Source organism: Adiantum capillus-veneris, chromosome 13 (assembly GCF_014529385.1).
Source record: "Adiantum capillus-veneris isolate H3 chromosome 13, ASM1452938v2, whole genome shotgun sequence".
In the NCBI taxonomy this organism is placed as follows: Eukaryota; Viridiplantae; Streptophyta; class Polypodiopsida; order Polypodiales; family Pteridaceae; genus Adiantum; species Adiantum capillus-veneris.
In genome coordinates, this window is record NC_140943.1 from 107,902,644 (window position 1) to 107,926,323 (window position 23,680).

At 44.7% G+C, this 23,680-nt stretch overlaps 2 protein-coding genes across 3 annotated transcripts in view; both read right to left on the reverse strand.

Moving 5' to 3' along the window:
* Positions 1-4,414: 4,414 nt before the first annotated feature.
* On the reverse strand, positions 4,415-5,264 carry LOC147444607 (uncharacterized). Its single transcript, XM_086527159.1, has 4 exons — positions 5,149-5,264; positions 4,852-4,953; positions 4,719-4,765; positions 4,415-4,618 (listed from the first exon to the last, which is right to left on the reverse strand). The coding sequence occupies exons 1-4, from the start codon at positions 5,262-5,264 to the stop codon at positions 4,548-4,550; spliced, it is 336 nt and encodes a 111-aa protein (XP_086383285.1). The 3' UTR covers positions 4,415-4,547.
* The window catches only part of LOC147444608 (DHHC-type zinc finger family protein), a 33,434-nt gene continuing 14,881 nt past the window's right edge, over positions 5,128-23,680 (reverse strand). Inside the window, exons 1-4 of one of the 2 annotated variants that reach the window (XM_086527158.1) lie at positions 14,873-14,973; positions 6,517-6,751; positions 6,150-6,448; positions 5,128-6,066 (exon numbers count right to left, since the gene is read on the reverse strand). In XM_086527158.1, the coding sequence (XP_086383284.1) occupies positions 5,572-6,066; positions 6,150-6,448; positions 6,517-6,649 (927 nt within the window). In that variant the 5' untranslated portion in view covers positions 6,650-6,751; positions 14,873-14,973 and the 3' untranslated portion in view covers positions 5,128-5,571. Of the gene's footprint in view, positions 6,067-6,149; positions 6,449-6,516; positions 6,752-14,872; positions 14,974-23,680 lie in introns of those variants that run through there. The other variant, XM_086527157.1, reaches the window with a different exon arrangement.

The window sequence follows — 23,680 nt, forward strand, 5'->3', positions numbered from 1 at the left end:
CATAGTGGCAGCAACAGCAGAGACAAAGGCAAAGTCAACTTTGCAAAGGGTGAAGACGAAGACAAAGATCAATAGGAGGAGAACTGTTTTCATGTTTGTACAATCCCTAATCCTTATAGAAACTTTACTGATGTGCTGTAGAGGATATGGATGATCTTCTACCTTCTTTATTTGGGAAGAGGATTCTTTATTTTGTGTGATATCATATCAGTTGAAACCACCTTCTAGTTTGTGTGACTACCTCGATCTGTGTGACTACTAGCTTGTGTGGCATTGAGTCTCGATCCAGCTTGTTTAGTCCAAAGTCCAAGGGAAGGATTGTTGGGATTATGGCCTTTGGCCAAGACCTCTCTAGCCTCTATAAATACCACCTCTTGTACAATCAACAATTTACTCATTTGAGCATGTGAGGGAATGTGGCCTAGTACACATGGCGTCGAGTTTCACAAGAGTCTAAGGATCTTCCCAGTCACCCCTCACTTGCAATTTTAGTCACCCCTCACTTGCAAAAATGGATCCCTAATCTGTGGAGCCACTCTTGGCCTTTGGGAGATACTATTTGACCCTTTGGAAGATACTAATGACCCTTGAGAGGTGTACCTAACCATAGCCATATAGAACATGTCATTGACAGTATCTAAAAAGAGAATCACTTTGATCAACTATAAAGTATCAAATTTGTAAGATCTCCGATTTTCAGGTCTCTTTAAAAAAAAGAAAATTAGACTCCAATGTATATTTCTTGAATTGTTTTTGGGTCTAAAATGCTCGTTCAACAATACTGTTAGGTTTCAAGATGAAGGGCAAGGTCGTTTTTATGTTCTTGTAGGTCAGACGGGCGTGTGGTTCAGTTTTGGAAACTTTTGTTTTTTTAGCTTTTTCTTGCTTTTTGCGCTTTTCGGCGCTTTTTGTAAAAAGCAAAGCCGGATCCTTTATCTATAAGTCCTGAGGGAGCTATGATTTAATTTTGTAAAAATCCACTTTTTGAGTGCTTTTCGCTCTATTTTTAGCTTTCCATGCTTTTCAGTGCTTTTCAAGGAAAAGCGAGTTCGTTTCCTAGTTTGGTGGATAAGGGAAAGACGTAATTCAATTTTAGATTTTTTTGCTTTTTTTGAAAGCTTTTTATGCTATTTCTTTTCATATTTTTTGGCGTTTCCAAAAAAAAAAAGGTGCTTTTTACAATGGTATTTTTTAGTCATTGTATGAGTGAAAAACAGACATACGATGGAGAAACAGGCTTAATCAAAAATTTTACGAGAATTATTTTTATAAAAAGGGGCACCGTAAATAGGTTGCAGCAATACTGGAATGTCGTAATTATGCCAAAGCATCATGGCCTAGCCTAGCTCGCATGTGCATAGGGAGTGAGGTCCAGTAGCTTGAACCCCTCACCTTCTTCTTTTCTAAAAGGATGAGGTGTAGTGTCGATTGTGTGCAAAAGCGGTACGTAATGCATGTGAAGTGTGAGGGAGGAGAAGCAGGAGACATAGGATGTGAGTGGAGCTACTAAAAATATATTGGAAAGCGTGTTCCCTAATTACCAATAGTTAGGTTAGGCTATGGAGGATGAGGTTTTAGCTTACTCATGGTGTTAGGGTTAGAGTTAAAGAGGAGCGCAAATGGGAATATTGGTACTATCCTATAATGAATGTTTGGTGCAGTCATCTATGTTCCCATTTGCATTCATCTCTCCACATTAGAGTTACCCAAAAAACATGTCACACTAGGCTTGTGGTCTCCTAAGTTTTGAAAACCTCTCCAAATTGTGCTTGAGCTATAACCCCATTTGCATTCATCTCTCCATATTAGAGTTACCCGAAAACATCTATTGTTTTGAGGTGGCACTTACAACAAATGCCAAATGTGAATCCTCTTGTGTGCAAAGTGTCTTTTGTGGGGAGGTTATTTGAGAGGACGGCACAAAAGCAACCTATGCTTCAAGGCATCATGACCTTTGTGAATGCCTTGATTGTGTTTGCCATATAGCGTTGAATTGATCATGCCATGTAGATGTAGGAAGGAGAGCAAACAAAAGTGAAGTTTTGGCTCTCAACCGAGTATGAGAGTTGCGTAACAACCAATCGTGTAGTCTATGATCTTGAAGGACTGGTGGGTGTTGGATATTGTAGGAACTATTTCACCACAAACATTGACTGCAAGCTTGTATTTCATTACTAGATGCATAAGTCAAACTATATTTGTCGCTCTTGATAGTTGTGCAATGGACAAAATGGTAATCAAAGTAAAAATCGTAGTCATGCCCTACAAAATGCAAGATAACCAGTAATACAACAATACAATTGGGATGTGGGTGTGGCATCAAATGAACGCTTATTTAACAAGGGGAAGATTCACAGTGGCATGCACAAGGAAGTAGGATTGTGGAATGGCAATGTTACGGGTGGTGAGAAGGCAACATGATGTATGTTGCGGAATGATCTGACTGGTACATGAAGTTTGTTCCTATTTCATAGTTGTTCCTCATCCCCTCCGCCCTCACTGCATCATCCACTCGCCTCTTGTACCTACTGGGCGCGCGCGCACACACACACAGAAGAAGAAGAAGAAGAAGAAGAAGAAGAAGAAGAAGAAGAAGAGAATTTTAACGTCGTAAGAAACTATCCCAAGAGACCTTAAAGATCTATTTGATGAGGAGAGTTGAACTCAAGACCTGCTATTCAAGATGGTACTGGCATAACCAATCTACCACACTTGGGTGATATACAGGTTATACCATTTTAGCGCGTGCACACACACCCTCCCCCCCCCCCCCCCCCCCCCCCCCCCGCCCCCGAGAAGAACAGAATTTTAACGTCATGAGAGAGAGAGAGAGAGAGAGAGAGAGAGAGAGAGAGTATTGTTTTCATTAGAGGTCAAATATTACCTATGGAACCAAAGATACATGTGATGCACTATGTGTGGGGTTGATAAGTGATTCTCGATGCTCAAGGATCATGGTGATGAGAATCACAATGGAGAACCCACATTGTGTGGTTGGGAGAGGAAATTATGTAGGTCTAGGTCATGGTTGAAACAATGTGAGGGAAGCAAGTTCACAGAGAGAGAGAGAGAGAGAGAGAGAGAGAGAGAGAGAGAGAAGATGCTTCACATTCATATCAAATGAAGCACCACCCCTTTCTCCCATGACTTCTATTTCTAGCAAATCTAATTGACTTCCATGATTTATATTGTGGAAATCTGCAAATATAAACTAGTTACAAGTATTTCATTGTCATAGGGGACATACTCGATGCTCCTTTGGATGTTTTTTTTTGCACACATGCATCATAACATTATAACTTATCATATGAGGGTCCTTTCTTTGTATGCCTTTGTACTTTTCACTTGTAGCTCATTATAAGGTTCATTAAAAACCCATTTATGATTGCACAAGGCCTCAAAGATCCCAAGAGAACTCAAACATCTATCTAACAAGTCTTGAACTCAAGATTTGTTATTCACGAGGGAATTGGGATAACCAATCTACCACATGGGTGATGGAAAGGTTATTTCATTTTCCTCTTTTTATTCTCTCTCTCTCTCTCTCTCTCTCACACACACACACACACACACACACATGTTTTAACTTCGTAGGAACAATCCCAAGAGACCTCAAAGATCTATCCAATTTGAGAGAGAGAGTCTCTTTTTATGAATAAATTTTGTTATCTCACTCATACCATTTTATAGCTTATTTGAACTAGTGCCCGCACAATTTAGAAGGTAAGTAGTAAAAGTGTACAAGTTGCTAGTGTCAAAGTCGATATAAAGACACCAAATGTATGGACCTTGGAGTTTTCATTTTATTGTAATTTTATTGATATTCAAGATATTGATCTCATGGACACCAATTCTAACTATATTTCAGAAACTCTACTTCGTATCAATGGCTTTACATGACTACCTCAATCATGCTAAGCATTTTTGAGCTAACACCCCAATTATGCAAAGGTATGACAGTATTAAAGCTTCTCCAATGTAAATGTGAATGTCCTCTTCTATTTGAAGAATAGATATTCTTGGATGCACAAGCCCATCAGGTTAGCTCAAGTTTGAAAGACAAGTCACACTAGGCTTGTGGTCCCCTAAACTTTGAAAACCTCTCAAAATTGTGCTTGAGCATTTTCAATATTGGTTTCTCTTTAGGAGGTGAACTTGTAGAAATGCCACACTTTCCAAAATTTAAGTGGCCACACTCTCTCCCATGGTCCACCGTTAGAAATGGAGTCTCATTACATGCCGGATGTATTCAAAGTGACATACCTTATAGGAAGCCCATCGGTTATATCATTTGGCGACATTATGAGATAATAACATCATTATTTCCACCAAAAAAAGAAGAAGAAATAGTACCTACATCATAATCAAAAGTGGTAATGACACTTATAGTGGTTCTCACAAGGATTGCAACTACTTATACTGGTAATGACAAGGAAACCTTGACACCTAAATGTCTATAGAGATTACAAGATATACGATAAATACGAACCAAAGACATTGATAGGTGCCACTTGTTTAGGATTCTATTGCACATCTAAGATGAAAAATTAAGGACTATGGTCTGGGCAACTCATGTGGGTGGGCCATCGATGTAAGCGTGATTCCCGCATGCCTTGACCTGTCCTACAACCCCGATATGTCTTTGTTTTCCAATGACTCTGTTTGTAACTGTGTTTATGGAGAAAAACAACACTTCTAGAATTTTGAAAACCACAAACCTGTTTCATAATCCAGAGTTAAGATTCTGCAATTGTGCTTTCCTTTCCTACCATAAAAACAGAAAAATCGTAGTATGCAATTATATATACATAGAATATTTTAAACAGCTAGTGTTAGTATCAATAAGCATACAGGTTTAGCGCCACAAGTTGTAAAAGTGATGGCAGAATTAGCTTCCTGATCCTAAAAGCTTTGGATGCTGCATACCAACAGGACTTATCAAAATCCCCAGTTCTATATCATAAAAATATATAGACCTATGAAACTGTGATGTATTTATTACTTGTCAGAGTTGAAACAAAAAGCTAGCTTCTTTAAACATTTCTTGCCAGGAGGAAATAAAAGCAAAACCAGATTTCACGTTTAATCAAGGGCAGCAATTCAATAACTCAAAATAAAAAAACTAGGAAAAAGCAAAAACCGGCTTACTCTGATCGGGTCAAGAACACTAGATTACATGAAAAAAATGTCTTTAAATTGGCGTGCTCTAGAGGTAACATGCTATGCAACAAGTTGACAGAGGTGTCAACATACGTGAGCCCCATTCACCCGAAGTGTGGTAGATTGGTTAACCCAGTTCCCTCGTGAACAACAGGTCTTGAGTTCAAGACTCGTCGGATAGATCTTGGATGCCTCTTGAGATTGTTTTCTACGTCGTTAAAATTCTTCTTCTTCTTCTTCACCAATCACAGGGGGACAGGTACTCTGGTTGTGCACAAAGGACCACTTCACATAAATTGTTGGGACTTGTGAACCCCATCATCATAGATGTGCGCCTGAACGATTGTCTCTTCGAGCATCTTAAATAGAAAATTTGTGCATATGATAACCACAGGCAATCAGCACAGGCATTCATTTGTCATGCACCTTCCCATTTGAACCAGTAACAAGTCTGGGCAGTACCCAGAAAAGTGGATTCCCATGTCCAAACACTCTTTGAAAATTCTTCCATTCCCCTTGTGGTAACAATCCCCTTTTCACACCACTTTCACGTTGAAGTGTTTCTATAAAGGTATCACCATCATAAAGCTGCCGCATGTGGTGGTGTAGTAGCAGCCCCACACCAATTGTCACTGAGAGGCTGACAGCAACAAGATACAATAGTCCAAGGGCCCTCACAGAGGACGAGATGGAGCTTCCAAGCAATGCCTGCAGATATGTTGCGATAACAACCATTACCTGGCTACTGGAGGCAACTCCAAAAACTTCTGGCATATCAACTTGGGTCTTCCAAATCTCCACAATTGCAGCTAGTGACATGAGAAATACATACACGTTGCTCAGCACAGCGAACAAAAGAAAAAGTACGAAAGGTCTGTGATTTGCCGCCCCAACACAGTTTCCAATCTGAAAATTTGGAGAAAATGGAGTATGAGAACATGCCCAATCAACAAGAAACCGTTAAGAAGACAACAGCAGAAAGAGCTTACGAAGGGACAATGATGGTCCATTTCATTCACACAGGCATTGCAAGCTCGGCAATGGTGTGCTTTTGGTGGTTTTGGTTTGTGGCAAATCTCACAAAATCGATATCCCTGTAAGCTACCTTCACTTACACAATCAACACTTCCCCAAGCTATGTCTGGTAAAGGCCCTGCTTGCACAAACGCTGCGACACAATAGTTAAACAGCGTGTTGAAGGAGAAAATGCCTGTAAGCAATGTGTGGAAAAAGAATGTGAAGCCTAGCTCCGGGCATAAAATTGGAAACACAGCCCAAACTCCACCGCCTGCACATAGCAGCAGGTTACCTCAATGATAACAGAAACTTTATAAGCACCGATCTTGCAATACGTACCAATGACTAGTATTACTATGCAGACAATGATAGATACAAGTATGCGATCCAGCACATGATAGCAGCCTGTGCACCGTCCTTGCTTCTTGACTTGCTTATTGCGATATGAAATTGCCCCACACCAGCTGCACATAAAGGCTGGATGTACAAAAGCGCACTCTACCGAAAGCCCACATCCCCAGCAGACAGTCTCATAATACTCGGATGGTGTTTCCCTCTTGCCCCGTGTTTGATCCTGCTCGTCAATCCACAAACAATGGTTATGAACATTCAGATGACAAGACCAGAACAAGAACAAGGTGAGATTTCAGGAGGGCCTTCTAAAGAAGAAAGCAGAAATGTGGGGGAAGCAAACACAAATGATATCAAATTGATAATATAGTGTACTCAAAAAAGACACAAATGACTAACATCTGCATACTCCTGGTCCAGCAAAGAAACACCCTTGAACTCTGGCTCATGCATGCGCAGTCCCTGCTCTGGAACTCGTCGCAAGTAAGAAGACATCTCGACAAAGAACAGAAATAAGTAGAGGAGTACAGAGCAAGACAGTTGAAAAGACAGCCCAACAAAAGCCCCAATCGAGATTGCACTGCTACCAGATCGATACAATGCTGAAACTCCTCCAATCCATCTAGCAAGAAAGCCCGTCCAATCAGTCCACTCTATCATAAGCTTTCTCAAAATCGAGGACGAGGATAGCAGTAGGCCATCCTGCCCACTCTACTACCTGATAAACTGTAAAAATGTTGTCTTGGTCCTGAACAGAACCTGTCTATAAAGTGTCGATCAAATCTGGCAAGAAAGGTTGTGATCAAACACCCTCACTTTAGTACCGGATGGAGCTAGGGTATATGCATATCACGATTGTACTCCCTCAGCATATTGTTTCATACCCATAGACTTAGAGCTCCATCCCACCTTCATCATCACCCCACCTTCCAGCCTAGCTTATTGCAGTAGCAGTTTATTTTGTACCTTTTGTCCTTTTTTCTGGATAGTCCAAAGACATACTCATGTATATTAATCTGTTTCATAGGCTGACTTCAGCTTCTAGACAACGTTGTAAAGCTTTCTTTCCTTCTCTCTCTCTCCCCAGCCTTAGCATGGCTTTGCTGTAGGAGGTGGATGGCTAAAGATGCTGATGTCACCACCTCACATTAAAACTGCCGCTCAGCTTGTAGTCCATACAAGGGATGGGTTATGCAACCTGCAAGGTCTGGTCAGATATCGTCACATGTCCTTAAGAGGCATGTTAATTATACTGCTTATTTTTTTTCTGCTCAAGATAGGCTGACTTCAGCTTCTAGACAACGTTATAAAGCTTTCTTTCCTTCTCTCTCTCTCCCCAGCCTTAGCATGGCTTTGCTGTAGGAGGTGGATGGCTAAAGATGCTGATGTCACCACCTCACATTAAAACTGCCGCTCAGCTTGTAGTCCATACAAGGGATGGGTTATGCAACCTGCAAGGTCTGGTCAGATATCCTCACATGTCCTTAAGAGGCATGTTAATTATACTGCTTATTTTTTTTCTGCTCAAGAATTGATTGAGCGAAAAGATAGGAGGGAAAGCAAGTTAGATTAATATCAAACTCGGTAAGCAAGAAAAATTGAGTGCACACTCATCGCAGTATAATAAAAAGACCTTTTAATATCCACTCAAAATACCTACTTCTTTTAGAGATGGCCCATCTAAGGATTCTTTGATGATTTACAAATAGGAGAAATCAAATTTCTCATTTATTCTTTTTACCAAGATGAGGGCTCATGACAGCCTGCTACAATTGAGAAATAATGGAATGGTCTACGACCGTTCATGTATGGCTATGGTGGATATGTAGCTCCTGACAGTAAGATAAATGCTTGTATTACCTAGACATTACGTGTCTGTGTACTCCTCTGCCATAAATTCTACAAATGTTGCTTTGAGTAGAATCTACAAACCAAGGTTGAGAGGGAAATGAAATGAAATGAAATGTTATATTAACGTCTTCAAAAGGCCAAAATGACCTATGAGACCAAAAAGTTACAACGTGGTTTCTGATACAATGTCTCTGTACTCCTCTGCCATAAATTCTACTAATGTTGCTTTGAGTAGAACCTACAAAGCCAAGGTTGAAAGAGAAATGAAATGAAATGAAATGTTAAATTAACGTCTTCAAAAGGCCAAAATGACCTATGAGACCAAAAAGTTACAACGCGGTGAATCTGATACGATGTCTGAGTACAAAAATAAAAAAGAAAAGGTGCTGAAATGGAACTGCGTAGAATATGAGCAAGGGGGGAGTGAAAGTGGTGAATGAGAGCTAATATAACACACTGTGTGTGTGTGTGTGTGTGTGTGTGTGTGTGTGTGGATATAATAATGGGTAAGAGCTGATACAAAGGTTGGTACAAGATGAGCACGGTGTACAATCCTCAAAAGAGCTAAATCACAGGAGATATATCATCGGTCGCTAGCGGATCTCATCAATCTCCTCCATGGTTAGTAGTTTGACCGGGTGGTGTGCACGTCGGGCCAAAGTGAGCCAAATCCTCTGATGCAGCCTTCGTCGATGTTGCATAGTCCCCCGCAGTCGTGGGCGTCTGGATCTCCCTAGCTCAGTCGCTCGATCGATCAGCGTGCCTCTAGTGCAAGGAGAATGTGAGCTCTGTTGTGGTAGCTGCTCCTCCGGCTGCCCAGTGTCCGCTCTAAAGAAGTCTGTGATCCGCCTCTAAGATTGGCTAGCCTCTCCTCTCATCAGGCTCTCTCTATGTCTGCGTAGCTCGAGCAAGAACAATCTCAGGCATCTTTGGTCCTCATACCCCATGACGCTAGAGAGTGGTCCAAAGCCCTCTCTGAACAGGTCTGAAAGTGGCCTCATATCTCATAGTAAACTAGGCAATGGCATGTGTAGTGCAACTCTGTCTCAGGCTCCATGTGACATAGGGGATATGTCCTAGCCTCTGTTGGTACTCCACTGTATCTACCAATCTCGACCTGAAGTTGGTGCGAAGATGTGCATATCTGGCCAATAGCGCATCGTATCCCATGAGATAAGTGGGTGTCCATGTATTTGGACCTCGTCACAAAACCATCCTCAGTAAGCTGGAGAAGATGCTCTCAATAGAAAGCCATCTTCGTGCCCAGTTCTTGTGCCGGCTATATCCAAGTCCTCCTGGTATCTAGATGAGTCAGGTCTTGGCGGATGAGCCTGGTGATCTCGAACTGTGTAAGAATCAAAGAGGGTGCATCCTAGAAGGTGGGTAATCTGTCCATGCTGAACCCATAATCCCTGAAACCATGATGTCATCTCCCCATATCGGCATGCTATATCTCCTTGCATCGCTAATTGTCGAGAGGACTCAAGTGCTTAGCGGACATATCTATCTTTGGGAGGTCCCATAAGTGGTGTATAAAGGAGACTGATCTGATGAGCGCCTCAACCACTAGTGAGGGGGCAGCTAGCTGCTCGAATAAGGTCAAGTGGTACCAAAGCCTTGGCTCTAATAAGCCGCGAGATCATGGAGACCAGAGGCTTCTCCATGCCTCTCCATCAATCAGTGCGACCCAACCTCCCATGATGGTCCAAAGAAGGCCCCCATATCTGAACTCCATAGTGCAATGCGGAAGCCAGGTCCAACTGTGAGGTCCTGGATATTAGAGATAAAGCTCAGCTGTGCCATGACATAATCCACTGTGCTGGCTGTGGAAAGCATGTAAAGCCTCCCCCAGCGGGAAATCTCTGTAGGCCGTTCAAAATGGTCAATCCATGTGCAGTCCCCATGTCTATCAAGTGCCGTCTACACTCAGTATGCTCCACATCTTGTAATAATCTAGATAGGCTTCAACATCTCCTCTGAAGTATCATAAAATACCGTCTAGTGATGGTCAGTCCTAGCATTGAAGTTCCCTAGGATGATAATGTCACCATCCCCAAAGAACTCCCATATGTCATCATCCAAAATAGAAAAGGGGGAATGTTCTCTACGTGGTGCATATATTGATGTACTCGGTGGAAAGTAGCAAATAACAATGTAGAGATATCTGCTTGTCTCTGTCCAGAGTCTCACCCACAGTACCTAGCCTACTCATCCCTGCGAGCTATGTATACCAATGGCTGCAACTCCTCCCTGAATAAAATTGTCACCCCCCCGAAGCCCCGTCCTCTGTGCTCTAATAGAGTCTCCTGTCTGCAAGCTGTCTCCCATTTGTATCCTCTGACATGTGGCATAGACTGCCCAGTGGCCTGGTGTGTCTCAAAGTAGAAGACGATGTCCCTCCCAGTGAAACTATCCTCAAAAGCACCCACACCAAGGCGTAGGGATCCGTTACAATTCCAAGTGGCAAATTTGAGTGTGGTCCCATAGTTCTCGCACTGTCATGCAGAGCATCGCTCCAATATCACCACTCTTCCATCCCGATTAAAAGCGATCTTTCCTTTTTCCCTTGCCGCCCTAATATTTGGCATTACCTCCTGCATATGAGCAATCTGCGAGAGGGTGCAGTCCTCCCCGAGAAAGATGCCCGTCTACTTAAGAGTTGGTCTCTTCTTCAAAAAGTCCTTTGCTTCCGTGGAGGGGAAACACACGATAAGTGCCCTTTCCTTCGAGGTTTCCCCATTGTTGCCATTTTTCATATTGCCCACTCTCCAAGCTCGGCTCATTAATCCCCATCATAGTCATGAGTTCTTTTACCTCTTCATCCACATTATCTTTGTCTTTAAGGGCACAAATTCTCACATATAAGGCACACATACGTCTCCTTTGCTCCTCTTCTAGTGTCGAGTTAATAAGGTAGGTGTGGACCTTGTCTCCTTGCCTTTCCCTTTCTTGGCAACCGGGATCCATTTCTCAGCCATGTTCACTTTCCGTTGAGTCTTTGTGATAACATCCACCCAAGAAGTAGTTATTTCTTTGCGTTGCTCCTCCCCCTCTTTGATGGCCCGCACTTACTCTTTGATCGTGTTGAGTTCTTCAAATACTGAGGGTCGAAGCTCTCCCTCTTCAAGTGTGTTTTGTGATTGCACCTCTGCAAGCTCCTTGAGTTCTTCAAATACTAAGGGTTGAAGCTCTCCCTCTTCAAGTGTGTTTTGTGATTGCCACACGACTTTCAAGCGTGTTTATCTTGCTTTACTGAGCCGACACGCGTTCTCCGAGCGTCTTTATTGTGCCTAGGAGGTGGTGGTTAATTTTGTTGATGGTCTCGCACATTACTCTTTGATCGTGTTGAATTCTTCAAATACTGCGGGTTGAAGCTCTCCCTCTTCGAGTGTGTTTTGTGATTGCACGTCTGCAAGCTCCTTGAGTAACGCAATCTCTGCATCTTGGACATCCACACGACTTTCAAGTGTGTTTATCTTGCTTTACTGAGCTGACACGCGTTCTTCGAGCGTCTTTATTGTGCCTAGGAGGTGACGGTTAATTTTGTTGATGGTCTCGCACATTTCATCTTTGCATTTTTGAATGGCCTGCTCCAAAGGGTCGTCCTTGTCCACTTGCTTCTTCATGTTCGAGAAGCACAATGGGAGAGGGAGAGGTAGAGAGAAAAAAGGGTAAAGAAGACCACACTATGCAGATGCGTGTTTCCTCATTATGCACACATGTGTATTGTGCCTCCCACATCACGCGTACATGCTTATGCCACACCTATCTACATTCTCTGCAATTCTGAAATTACTGAAAATCTGAGAATCTCTGCACTACTGAATTTCTGAAAGTCTGAAAATTTCCTGCCCCTCTGAAATTACTCAAACTCTGAGAAATTTCTGCAGGTTCTGCACTGCTGAAATCTAAACGAGCAAGGCAGTGCAATCACTGGAGAGCATGTGCGCCTGCTTGCAAGAGGGCCCTGACAACGACCTACAAATTAGCTTCACAGAACGCATGAGGGGCAGAGAGAGAGAGAGAGAGAGAGAGAGAGAGAGAGAGAGAGAGAGAGAGATGAAATGAAATGATATATTAACGTCTACAAAAGGCCAAAATGACCTATGAGACCAAACTGATTACAATGGTGAGTCTATTACCAAGTCTGGGTACAAACAAAGAAAACTACAAACTAGAAACTGAGATAGGAGTGCTAACGACTCCTATGGGTGGCTGGTAAGCTGAGCAATGGTATAATGCCACAAAGGTACAGAGTGGGGATAAGTGTCACCATGATACAATATAGTAGTAACATGAAGCCTATCCTGATCGACACTCTGGGTGTTCCGCTAGAATCCTGTGGATCCTCTGCTGCAATCTCCGTCGGTGCTGCGTGGCTCCCCTCCTCAATCGTGGTCGTCTCGATCTCCCCAACTCTAAAGCTCGGTCAATGAGAGTACCATTGGTGTGTGTATGGGTGGGAACCGAGCTCTGTGGTGGTGGTGGCCCCTCTGCCTCTGTGGTACTCGGACTGAAGAAATCTGAGATGCGTCTCTGGGACTATCTCTGTCTATGTCCTCTCAATAGAGAGTCTCTATGTCTCTGTATCTCAATTAGAAAAAATCCGAGACATCTCTGATCCTGATATCTCATGACTCTATCTAACGAGTCAAAACCATCTCTGAATAAACAGTGAAAGCGTCCCCGAATCTCATAGTAGACTGTGCAATGACATACGAAGTGAAACTCTGTCTCTGGCTCTGCATGGCATAACTGACATATCCTCCTGTCTGCTGGTATGCCTCTGAATCTACCTGTCTTAATCCCAAGCTTGGAGTCGAATGGTTGCACCATGTTCCTAAAAACTCCCCCGATTGGAATAGAAGACTCTGTAAGTTGTCGAGAGGAGGCTCTTGTGCTTTCTGTTGTCGGAGGGGGAAAACCTTAGAGGCAACAAAGCTTGCAACATGCAGTTTAGAAACCGCTGGAAGCTCTATAGAATCGGGAGGTTCTGTTGAGGGTGCTTCGAGGGTATGTCGCAGAGTTGATGGAGGAGAAACTACAAATCCTCTAGAATCAAGAAGCGTCATCATGCCCTAGCCCCTCTCTATTCTATAGGGATCGATGTGCTCTATCACAAGTTGGTGACGTGGCGGTAGATGGCCGATGGGTTCAAGTATTTAAACATAACCCTAACCAGCTTTGAAGATGGTGGCCAATGGGCCTAAAACCTAAAGCAAAAGGGAACCAAAATTGCGCAAAGAGTGCTGATGTGGCAACTATACAGACAATTGCATTGTCACAAGTTGGTGACGTGGTAGCAGATGGACGATGGGTTAGGGTTTTTAAAGCTAACCCTGACCAACTTTGAAGATGGTGGCCAAGGGGCCTAAAACCTAAAGCAGAAGGATACCCAAAATTGCGCAAAGAGTGTTGACGTGTCAATTGTATGGATGCTATCGCAAATCGCAGAACCAACGCTGACGTGGCACATGCATGATTTACGCCAAGAGCTCTAGCTTTTGGGAGAAGAGATTTTAGATAGCAGAGCTTTTAAAAGTTGTAGCTTTTTATGAAATTGCTTTTAAGAGGCCAAGGGCCTTTAAATATGTAAAGACGGGTCACACTCTGGCATTCCAGATTTGCAAAAAGCAAAGTAGAGCACCCAGTCGTGTACCTCGGGGAAGCAATATAAAAGAAATACCAAAAGGGGCACCAGGGTTTTGCGGCCAATGCACTCTACCACTCAGTGAATCTGTGTGTGTGTGTGTGTGTGTGTGTGTGTGTGTTTTCAAGTTGTTTGAAGTGCTAAAAGTCTGTTCCATTCTGTTCTTTTCACTTCGCACGTGGTGCTCTCCCGTTACAATGATATCCGAGCAGCAATTGTTTGCTGTTCTAACAAGCAAACCGGTCCTACACAAACCTACAATGGCAAACTATGGAGTGGGATGAAGAAGAAACGACAAGAGGAGGAGATTTAGAAACAAGAGTTCGTTTTTTGTAACAGACGTGGACACCCCAAGTCGGGAATCTGGCATGACACACGAGAGAATCACGTACTTCACGAATTTAATCACAATTCACTTGAGTCGACACGGCCCGACGTAGTTCCGTGCCCAGAAGTTTAACCCCAAAGTCTGGCAACCCTTTCAGTATTTATTTTTATATTAATGCTTGAGCAAAGTAACAGAGTTCGAGGGTCCTCTCTGCTCAGTTGCTCGTCAGCAAGACTGAGTGCCTCTTAGTACATATTTAAAGGCCCCATGGGCTCTCAAAAGCAGTACATGAAAAGCTTCGAACTCAAAAGCATCATTCCCAAAAGCTGACGCTCAGCGCAAATCACGAAATTTCGTACAACTGCCACGTCATTAGTCATCGCAAAATGCAGAGCATCCGTACAGCTGCCACGTCAGCATCTTTCGTGATCTCTCTCTCTCTCTCTCTCTCTCTTTATTCGCTAGTGTCCCCAAGGCCCATCAGACGGGACCCTATAAGTTGCAACAACTCATACCTTTAATTGTAGTCAATTTCCGGGCGGACATGCCACGTCATTATTTTGTGACATACTCCCTCTTGAAAGAACTGTAATCGCCCTCAATTCTACCTGCAAAATCAGGCAGAAGCCATAAACCAATTTAATAGACACTGACTCTAAGTACCGACGCACTAGACGACACAAATCCAGCACTTGCACAAAGATAAGAGTCACTAAACATCAAATCACATTCAAATCAAATCCCACAATCTATCGAGATCTAGGACCATGAATCTGGCAACGTGTTTAGCAATTGCATCTAGATCCACACCCGTGTTTAGCAATTGCATCTAGATCCACACCGAACCTCAATGATGTCAGATTAACTAATTCTTATTGCGATGATGTCCATAGAATCTCAATACCGAAATGCTACAGTCATTTCGTCTTTCAATCCTGCAATCAAACAAAATCACATGAGAGAGAGTACACATAAATCAGATTCATTTTCGGAGATTCACATTTCAAAGTTCTTCATTCATAAAGTCATAAAGCAGAATACTGTGAGCACATCAATATCCTTGAAATCCAACAAAAAATCAATGACTTTATTCCATCTGGGTAATCTGTGACAAAGAAGCGGAGTAACTCCCCTCTTGTGCAGTCCCGCTGCACCAATTCAACCGTGCTGATCTCCTAGATCTCTCAGAATAGACGCAACTAGATCGAAAGCCTCAAGGTAAAGTTCCAATATCTGAGGAGTATCTGCTAGGTCCTCCTCCTCCATCCACTTCGCATCTAATGTCGGATAGTTCTTGAATTTCACTAAAAACTGCCGAATCACTTTACCTTTCACTTTTCTTTCTTTGTGAGCCAGTATCTATTCTGGAACGAGTATCTCTGTCACAAGACGGGCACCACGTGCCAATAGAAAAGAACAGACTGAACAGACTTTTAGCACTTCAATAACAACTGAACTGAAAGAGAGAGACGACACGCGACACGGAGTGGCGGAATTCCACCCCAGAGAGTATTGGCCCCAAACCTTGGCGCCCCTTTCGATATTTCTTTATATTGCATCAACACAGTACAAGCCGGTACCCCAAACTCTGCACCTTCTCCAGAAGCATGCCAGAGCCCTAACCTCATATTTAAAGGCCCTTGGCCTAAAAAGCAGTTTACAGTAAAAAGTCTTCAAACTTAAAAGCATATGGTCCAAAAGCAAATCCAAAAAGCTGCCAACGTAAATCGCGGAAATCCTTACAACCTGCCACGTCATCAGCCAACGCAAAACGCGGAAATCCGTACAGCCTGCCACGTCATCATGTAAGCGTAATTTTTGGAATTCTGCCACGTCGTCAGTTTCTGTGTGTGTGCGCAGGTCCTGCTTTATTTTAATCCTGTCACTTGGGGCCCCATCGAACGGGGTCCCCATAAGTTGGTAGGACTTCTTCTTCTGTTACTTGTTCTTCTTAGGGTTTAGGCCCCTCGGCCCACATCTGCAAGTTGGCTCCATTCTTTAGGCTTTGACACGTCAGCAGTTTGTTACATCTCCCCTTCTTGAAAGAGAGTAATCGTCCGCGATTACAGCATATCTGCAAAACAACTCAAGTTAGCTCAAAAATTTCCGAGGGTCATTCCGAGGGACATGAGTTTGCTCTTTTTATTAAGGAGTTAGCTTCTCCTTTCTGCTCTTTTGATCAAGGAGTTAGCTTCTCCTTTCGGCTCTTTTTTTGATCAAGGAGTTAGCTTCTTTTTTCGTCCAGATCGGAACTCTTGATATTCCGGCGTAGTGAAATTAGCCATCACACCCAGACCGTACTGATGTTCCACGGGTGTCTTGATGCACTAAAATTACATACCTAGGCAATCTCATCCAATCAGGAATATTCAGTAGTTGGCACATCACAATGCAACACAAATACTCACATATGCATGTTACAAGACATGGAAACATAAAGCCGCCGATGAACACTCCTCCCGCATAACCTAACAAGGTCCGGGCCAAGAGATATTCAACGACTCCCTCATCACTCCTCCTGCATAACCTAAAAAGGTCCGGACCGGGAGATATAGAGGCCTTTTACAACCAAACGCCCCCTAGACCGCAGCCTGCGTCGTTTGGAGGTGCTGAGAGTAACCACTGCTCAGACTTCTTAATACTCCTCCTGCATAACCATCCTAGTCCGGGCCGGGAGTCACAACAACAATACTCCGAGCCACGAGTAAAAACAACACTTTTCAATCATTCAATACTCCCCCCGCAAATAGGTATGGGCCATGAGTATGAACAAGCATTCTCAAACATAATTTCTCACTACTCCACCCAGGAGTAAAATCACCAATCACTGAAACCAGTATTAAAACCAGAGTCAAACAATTCAAATCGGCACCAAGACAGGTTCAAAACAGATACCATCCATTTCAAACAAATTTCAAACAAGATCACCAAACAAGTTCTCAAACAGATTTCAAACTTAAAAAGCAATCTCGATATCAGTCAAGCTCGCAAAGTCGATTGACTTTCCATTCTGAAACCCGCACAAAAAAAAATAGGGTTAGGTTCATTCGATAGGGTTGTAGCCGAGCACAACATGGTCCATCAGCTCTTGGACAAACAGTGTTCTTTGGCGGCGATGGTAGTTCCAAGATAGCAATCACACTGGACCTCCAAAGTCATCTGATCGTGAAGAGACATCTACTGGGAGATGTCGAGAAACTTCAAGTTATAATCTGCTAGGGTTTCCATGGCAAGCATTTTAGGATACCCCACTTTGCCAGAAGTTGCACTCCGTAGGAAGAGTTCAGAAACCATATAACTTCGAGAAAAAATTTTCTTGAAAGCTTGCCAAGTCCTTGGAAGTGTGCGGCTTGGTAGCTGTAGACATCAACATTGCATGGCACTGCTTCTGAGAAAAACAGTGACTTGAAACAAATCTTGATCCTTCTCCTGCAAGTGATTGTAGCAGGCTACAGTGTCACTTTCACAGGACACAGCGACAGTTAGTACAGTTGGTCTGGTCTGTTCACACTGGACGGACACTCTGGGCAGTGACACGTGGCAGGGATACGGATGGTGGCCTAGTGGACATGTGGCCATGTCACACTTAGCTGGCTCACATTTATGGGCCGTTGGTGGCTTTGTATGATTGTATCTATGAGTAGTAGCCGTTGGGTCATTATCGTTATCTTATATAGATGGTCGGTTCGTCGTCTAGGTAGCGGGTCTTACACTGAGCACTGCTTCACCATCCCTGCACATCTGAGCCTCGACACCCCATTTTGTACCTGTGAGTCCTGGGCTGGAGCTGAGTGTGCTGCCACGCCTGAGTCTGTACATGGTTCTTTGAGCTAGTCGAGTCCGCATGTTCTGGTCCACTGTTGTGTCTCTGTTGTTGTTATCCATTGTTCCTGTGTTTCATTCTGTTGAGAGAGTTTCCATTTGTTTGAAGTGAGATTGTCGCGCACATTGCACTGAGGGGCACCCACACTATAGAGAGCACGACACATTATCCGCGCTACAGGTGCTCTCATTTTGGCGATCACGGTGGGCACCTCAACTGAAGTCTCACTCTGTTGAGTAGCTGGTTTCTTCGCTTCGCCTGTGTAGCCTGTTGGTCTCGTCCAGTTTCACCCTTGACAGCTTAATCTAGTTGGTCTAGTCTCTCGCCTTGTTGGTCTGGTCCTCTCTCGCCCTGGTCCACCCAATGCTCGTCCTGGTCTAGTCCTTCTCGTCCCTGGTCTAGTCCTTCCTCGTCCTGGTCCAGGCCTTCCTCGTCCTGGTCCAGGCCAGGTGGTCTAGTCACTCGCCCTGGTCTAGTAGAGTCTAGACCAATGTTCACCCAAGTGAAGGTTGTCTTGCCCAAGTGAAGGTCTTCTTGCCCAAAGCTTGGTGGGGTTTGCGGTTACTGCATGACACATACAAGGAGGTCTTTGGAGCGTCAAAGTGCACTACTGAGTCCTCTGAAGTACTACCACAGACTACGTCAACCCTTGGTGCCCAGTAGAAGCATATTAACCCCATCACCCATACCTACTCATACGGCTACCTCCATTCCTTCGACCGGTTCTACATCCTCCAGGTCACCTTCTCCGGTAAGGCTCTCCCCTATTCTGTTACAGCAAGCTAGTGAGCAACAAACTCAGGAGCAAGGGGCCATGGAGGAGCTCACAAGTGTTCTGGCAAAGGTGAACATCAAGTTCCCTACCTTTAAAGGTCTCTCCGCAGAAGATGCAGACGACCATGCTCGAAGGTTTGTCTCTCTTTGCAGAGGTCGTGGCCTCAACAGAGAAGACGCATACCTGGTGCTCTTCCCGTCCACCTTGGATGGTCTTGCATATAAATGGTACAGTCAGTTTGCTGAAAACCACTTTACTACTTGGACCATGTTAAGACAGCAGTTCTGTGAAGCTTTCCGACCAGGGGATTATCAAGAGAAGATTCTAGATGAGTTGGCCAACCTGTTGCTCCAGCCCAAGGAGACATTTGCAGAGCTCATGACTAGAACAAAGTCCTTGGTCGCCAAGCTGCCTCAGCAACCAGGGGAATTCATGGTGAAGAAGTGGGTAGAGAAGGCTCTGCCTAAGACTTCTCAACAAAAGCTCAGAGAAAGTCTCCGTCCTGAAGCCAGTCTGGAGGACTTTGTTGCTACTGCTACTAGAATAGAGGGAGCAAGAAGGCAATTCACTGACTCTCCTCAGTTAGATACTGCCCCTGTACTCATGGACAGTCCATCGGACCCCTTGACTTCGTTAAGAAGGGAACTAGAAGCCCTCAAGTTACAGCGGGCCCTTCACGAAGAGAGATCCTTCTCTCTCAGACAGGAGAAGCCTCCACATCAAGAGGCTTATGATCAACTTAAAAGAGAGTTACAAGAGCTCAGGTCTCAGCAGGAGACTAAGGCTATGGTATGGTGTAGTTCATGCCGCTCTCCAGGACACCCTCCACAGGACTGTCCCCTTCGCTCTTATTGCCACTTCTGCGAAAAATCGGGTCATGAAGATAAGGATTGCTACTATATAAAGGGATTGCACAAAATACAGCAAAGACTTGGTCCTACTCTCCAACAGGGGTTAGCACCAGCATCCAACATGGTTTCCCACTACGGCCATCCCAACTACATGCCACCTTTGCTCAATACCCCTGCTGTCCAAGGTATGTCAAGTACTTTCCCGACTCAAAGTTTTTATAATGCTAATGCCACCTCAACCCCTCAGAGCTTCTACACTTCAGCCTCCAACTCCATGCAGCAACCACCTCGTCCCCCGTTTCGTCCTTCCAATCGGCCCATACTCTGCTACAGATGCGGAGAATATGGGGGTCCCCTCCTTGTCGTCATTGCCCTGATTCGAAGGATCACTACAGTAAGGATTGTCCCACGCAAAGGGCATCCACGTCTTCAAGCTCGACTCAGAACCAGCAAGAATTCACCTTCCCGAAGATAAACTTGATTACTGTGAACACCGTGACTCAACCATCACCTGCTACTCATGTGGTTAAGCCACTGCAAGTGGAGGAGCCTGCTCGTGTCCTTACTAGGGCACAAAGAGCAGCTCTTGGTCTCAGTCTCCCCACAGGTCCACCTCGCCAGTCCCCACTTCCTCAAGCTGGTCTATTTGACCCAAAGGACGAGTCCTTCAAAATTGCTCAGAGCAAACCAACTTCACTGTTATCTGACATTGATGGAGCCTTCTTGGAAGCAGTGGCGGACTTGGAACAGATTAAGGTCCCAAAGGGAGCCCAGTTCGAAGGCGCCAAGCCCACATCAGAAGCCATCTTGAAAAATACTTTTCAACAGGTGTCACTATACGACATGCTAAGGCTCGACGCAACACTTAGAAGTGATACCCTGTCAGTCATTCAGTCTCTCTACCCGGGGGCTGGGCCTAGTGGTGGGCACCTCCCTGTACAGCCCTCAGAGTCTTATTTGATTTCCTATCCATCTGCTCCCCTCACCGATTATAAAAGTCCTCGCCTCACTGTATCTATTCTTGGGCACCAGCTATCCGGCGTCATCGTTGATGGAGGATTTGGAATCAATTTAATCAATTTGATGCCCGAATTCACTATGATGGCCTTAGGTCTAAAGCCTACCCGACCTGCTCCTTTCACTGTTACATTGGCCGATCAGAGAACAGTCTACCCAGTGGGCATAGTCGACAAGGTGCCTCTGAAGGTACAAGATTTCACTTTTAACTTGGATTTTGTGGTAGTTAATCTTCCCGAGGTAGAGGGAGGTTATCCCTTGTTGATTGGTAGGCCATGGTTGCGACATACGAAAGCACTTCACGACTGGGGAACCGACGCCATGTGGATACATACTCCTGGCTCTCCAATGCAACAAATTCGTCTCGAAGGAGGTATGGATCTCGTCATTTAGCAGAGCTCTTTGTCAGTAGAGTCCAACCCTGACTTGGAGCAGCCGGTCCCTCCTGATGGGTCCGATGAAGACTTACTGCACTGGTTAGAAGCTACCTCTTCGATGCCATGCTATGTAGTCTCTCTTCAACCTTTGCCAACAGATTCACCCTCTCCCCCTGATCCTACACATGAAGCTACCCCTGAAGCCAGTAATCCCAGTCAGCCAAGTGAGCCAGAACCAAGTGGACCGGTCTCTGGTGCCCATCCTTCAGAGGGTCCCTTGATGGAAACCGTCGACCTGGGTGAGCCTATAACCCACCATAGAAGGGGGAAAAAGTCTCCCTTGCAAGAGTTGGCCAACACCCCAGCTCCTTCCTTAGCCTCTACTCCATCTGACTCTCCACCCATGCCGGAGCACTTTGAGGTATCTGAGGATTTACCATTTGCAGAGCTTCCATCAGGATGGTTGTAGGAAGAGTATGCTGATTTCAACATTGATCAAACGCCAGCTCATAATGTCCAGAAGCTAACGGAGGCGGCACGGTCTTCTCCCTCTGACGCAGCCTCGCCCACTGCACCGCCTGACCCAGTCAGAGAGGTCAACCTAGGCGGCCCTGACAACCATCAGCCCATCTTATTAGCCACTTGGTTATGGGATCACCCCGCTCTACTCGACCTGGTAATCTCTTTCGTGCGCTCTTTCAAGGATGTGTTTGCCTGGTCTTACCACGATTTGGAAGGAATCCCAGCAGAGCTAGGAGTCCACACAATTCCTCTGGTTGAGGGGGCTAAGCCGGTCAGAGGACGGGCTTACAAACTGAATCCCAAGTATGCAAAAGCAGTCAAAATCGAGTTGGAAAAAATGCAAGAAGAAGGTATTATTGTACCGGTAGAGCACTCAGAATGGTTGTCCCCTATGGTTATTGCCCCAAAGAAGCAGTCCAACAAAATTCGAGTTTGCGTCGACTACCGGGCTCTGAATAAGGTCACAATCCTGGACGGATTTCCGACACCTTTCACTGAGAGAGTCCTTGAAGATGTCGCTGGCCATGTACTGTATAGTTTTATGGACGGGTTCAACGGCTACAATCAGTTAGGAATACATCACGACGACCAAATCAAAACAGCTTTTGTGACTCCCTGGGGTATTTTCATCTACACTAGAATGTCTTTTGGGCTTAAAAATGCACCGCCTTCTTTCAATCGCATAGTATATCTCATCTTTTGTCCTCTGCTTACTGATCACCTTCGCATATTCATGGACGACTTTTCCACCTTCTCGGGTGCTCAATGTTCGACCCCAGTAGAAAATCTAAAGGAGCATCTTGCTCAGCTCTCTGCAGTCTTCCTCAGGTGCAGAGAAGCACGGTTAAAGCTCAATCCGAACAAGTGTCATTTTTTGGTCACAGAAGGCACACTGTTGGGCCATGTGGTCTCTGCTCAAGGTTTAGCACCTGACCCAGAGAAGATAGTGGCCATCTTGAAGTTACCTCCTCCCATAAATCCCAAAGGTGTTCAGAGCTTTGTGGGCCACACCGGCTATCATCGCAGGTTTATACGTATGTATGCAGTGTGCACAGGTGGCTCAACCATTGACCCGGCTCACCAGTGCTGCTGTTCCCTTCCAGTGGTCAACACCTGAGGCCGAAGCATTTGCATACCTCAAAAAACGCCTCACTGAAGCGCCTATTCTAGTTGCCCCGGATTGGGCCCTACCTTTTCATGTGCATACAGATGCCAGTCTGCTGGCTGTGGGTGCTGTGCTGACTCAGCCTAGCAAAGAGTTCAACTTGGATCGCCCTGTACATTATGCAAGTCGCCTGCTCACCAAAGCAGAGCGCAACTATAGCACCACAGAGAGGGAAGGTTTGGCTATAGTGTATGCTCTACAAAAATTTCGTCACTATTTGTTAGGGGTCCACTTCACAATTATTACTGATCACCATGCCTTGCGCTATCTGCTTAATAAGCCACACGTCGCAGGTCAAGTATGGCAATGGCTCCTCCTATTCCAAGAGTTTGATTTTGAAGTGGTACTCCGTCCTGGTAAGCATCATGTAATGGCTGACCACCTCTCTTGCATTCACACACGTGAAGAAGCTACCGGGATTGCGGATGACTTTCCAGATAGCAGTCTTTTTAAAATCGATACAACACCGGAATGGTACGGCGAGGTCCTACATTTTCTATCTACTGGGCTGTATCCAGAGAAGGCATCTCCACTGCAGAAGAGGAGATTGCTGTTGAAGTCCAAGCCTTTCACTCTGATTGGGGGCCAGCTCTACAAATCGGGACCAGATGGTGTTCTGAAGCATTGTGTCTCGCCTCATGAGGTGGAGCATATTCTGGAGGATGCCCACAATGGTCCCACTGGTGGCCATTACCCTGGTCACATCACTACCCAGAAGATTCTATAGAGTGGTCTATGGTGGCCCTACATTTTTAAGGATGCAATAGCATATTCTAAGGTTTGTGATGTGTCC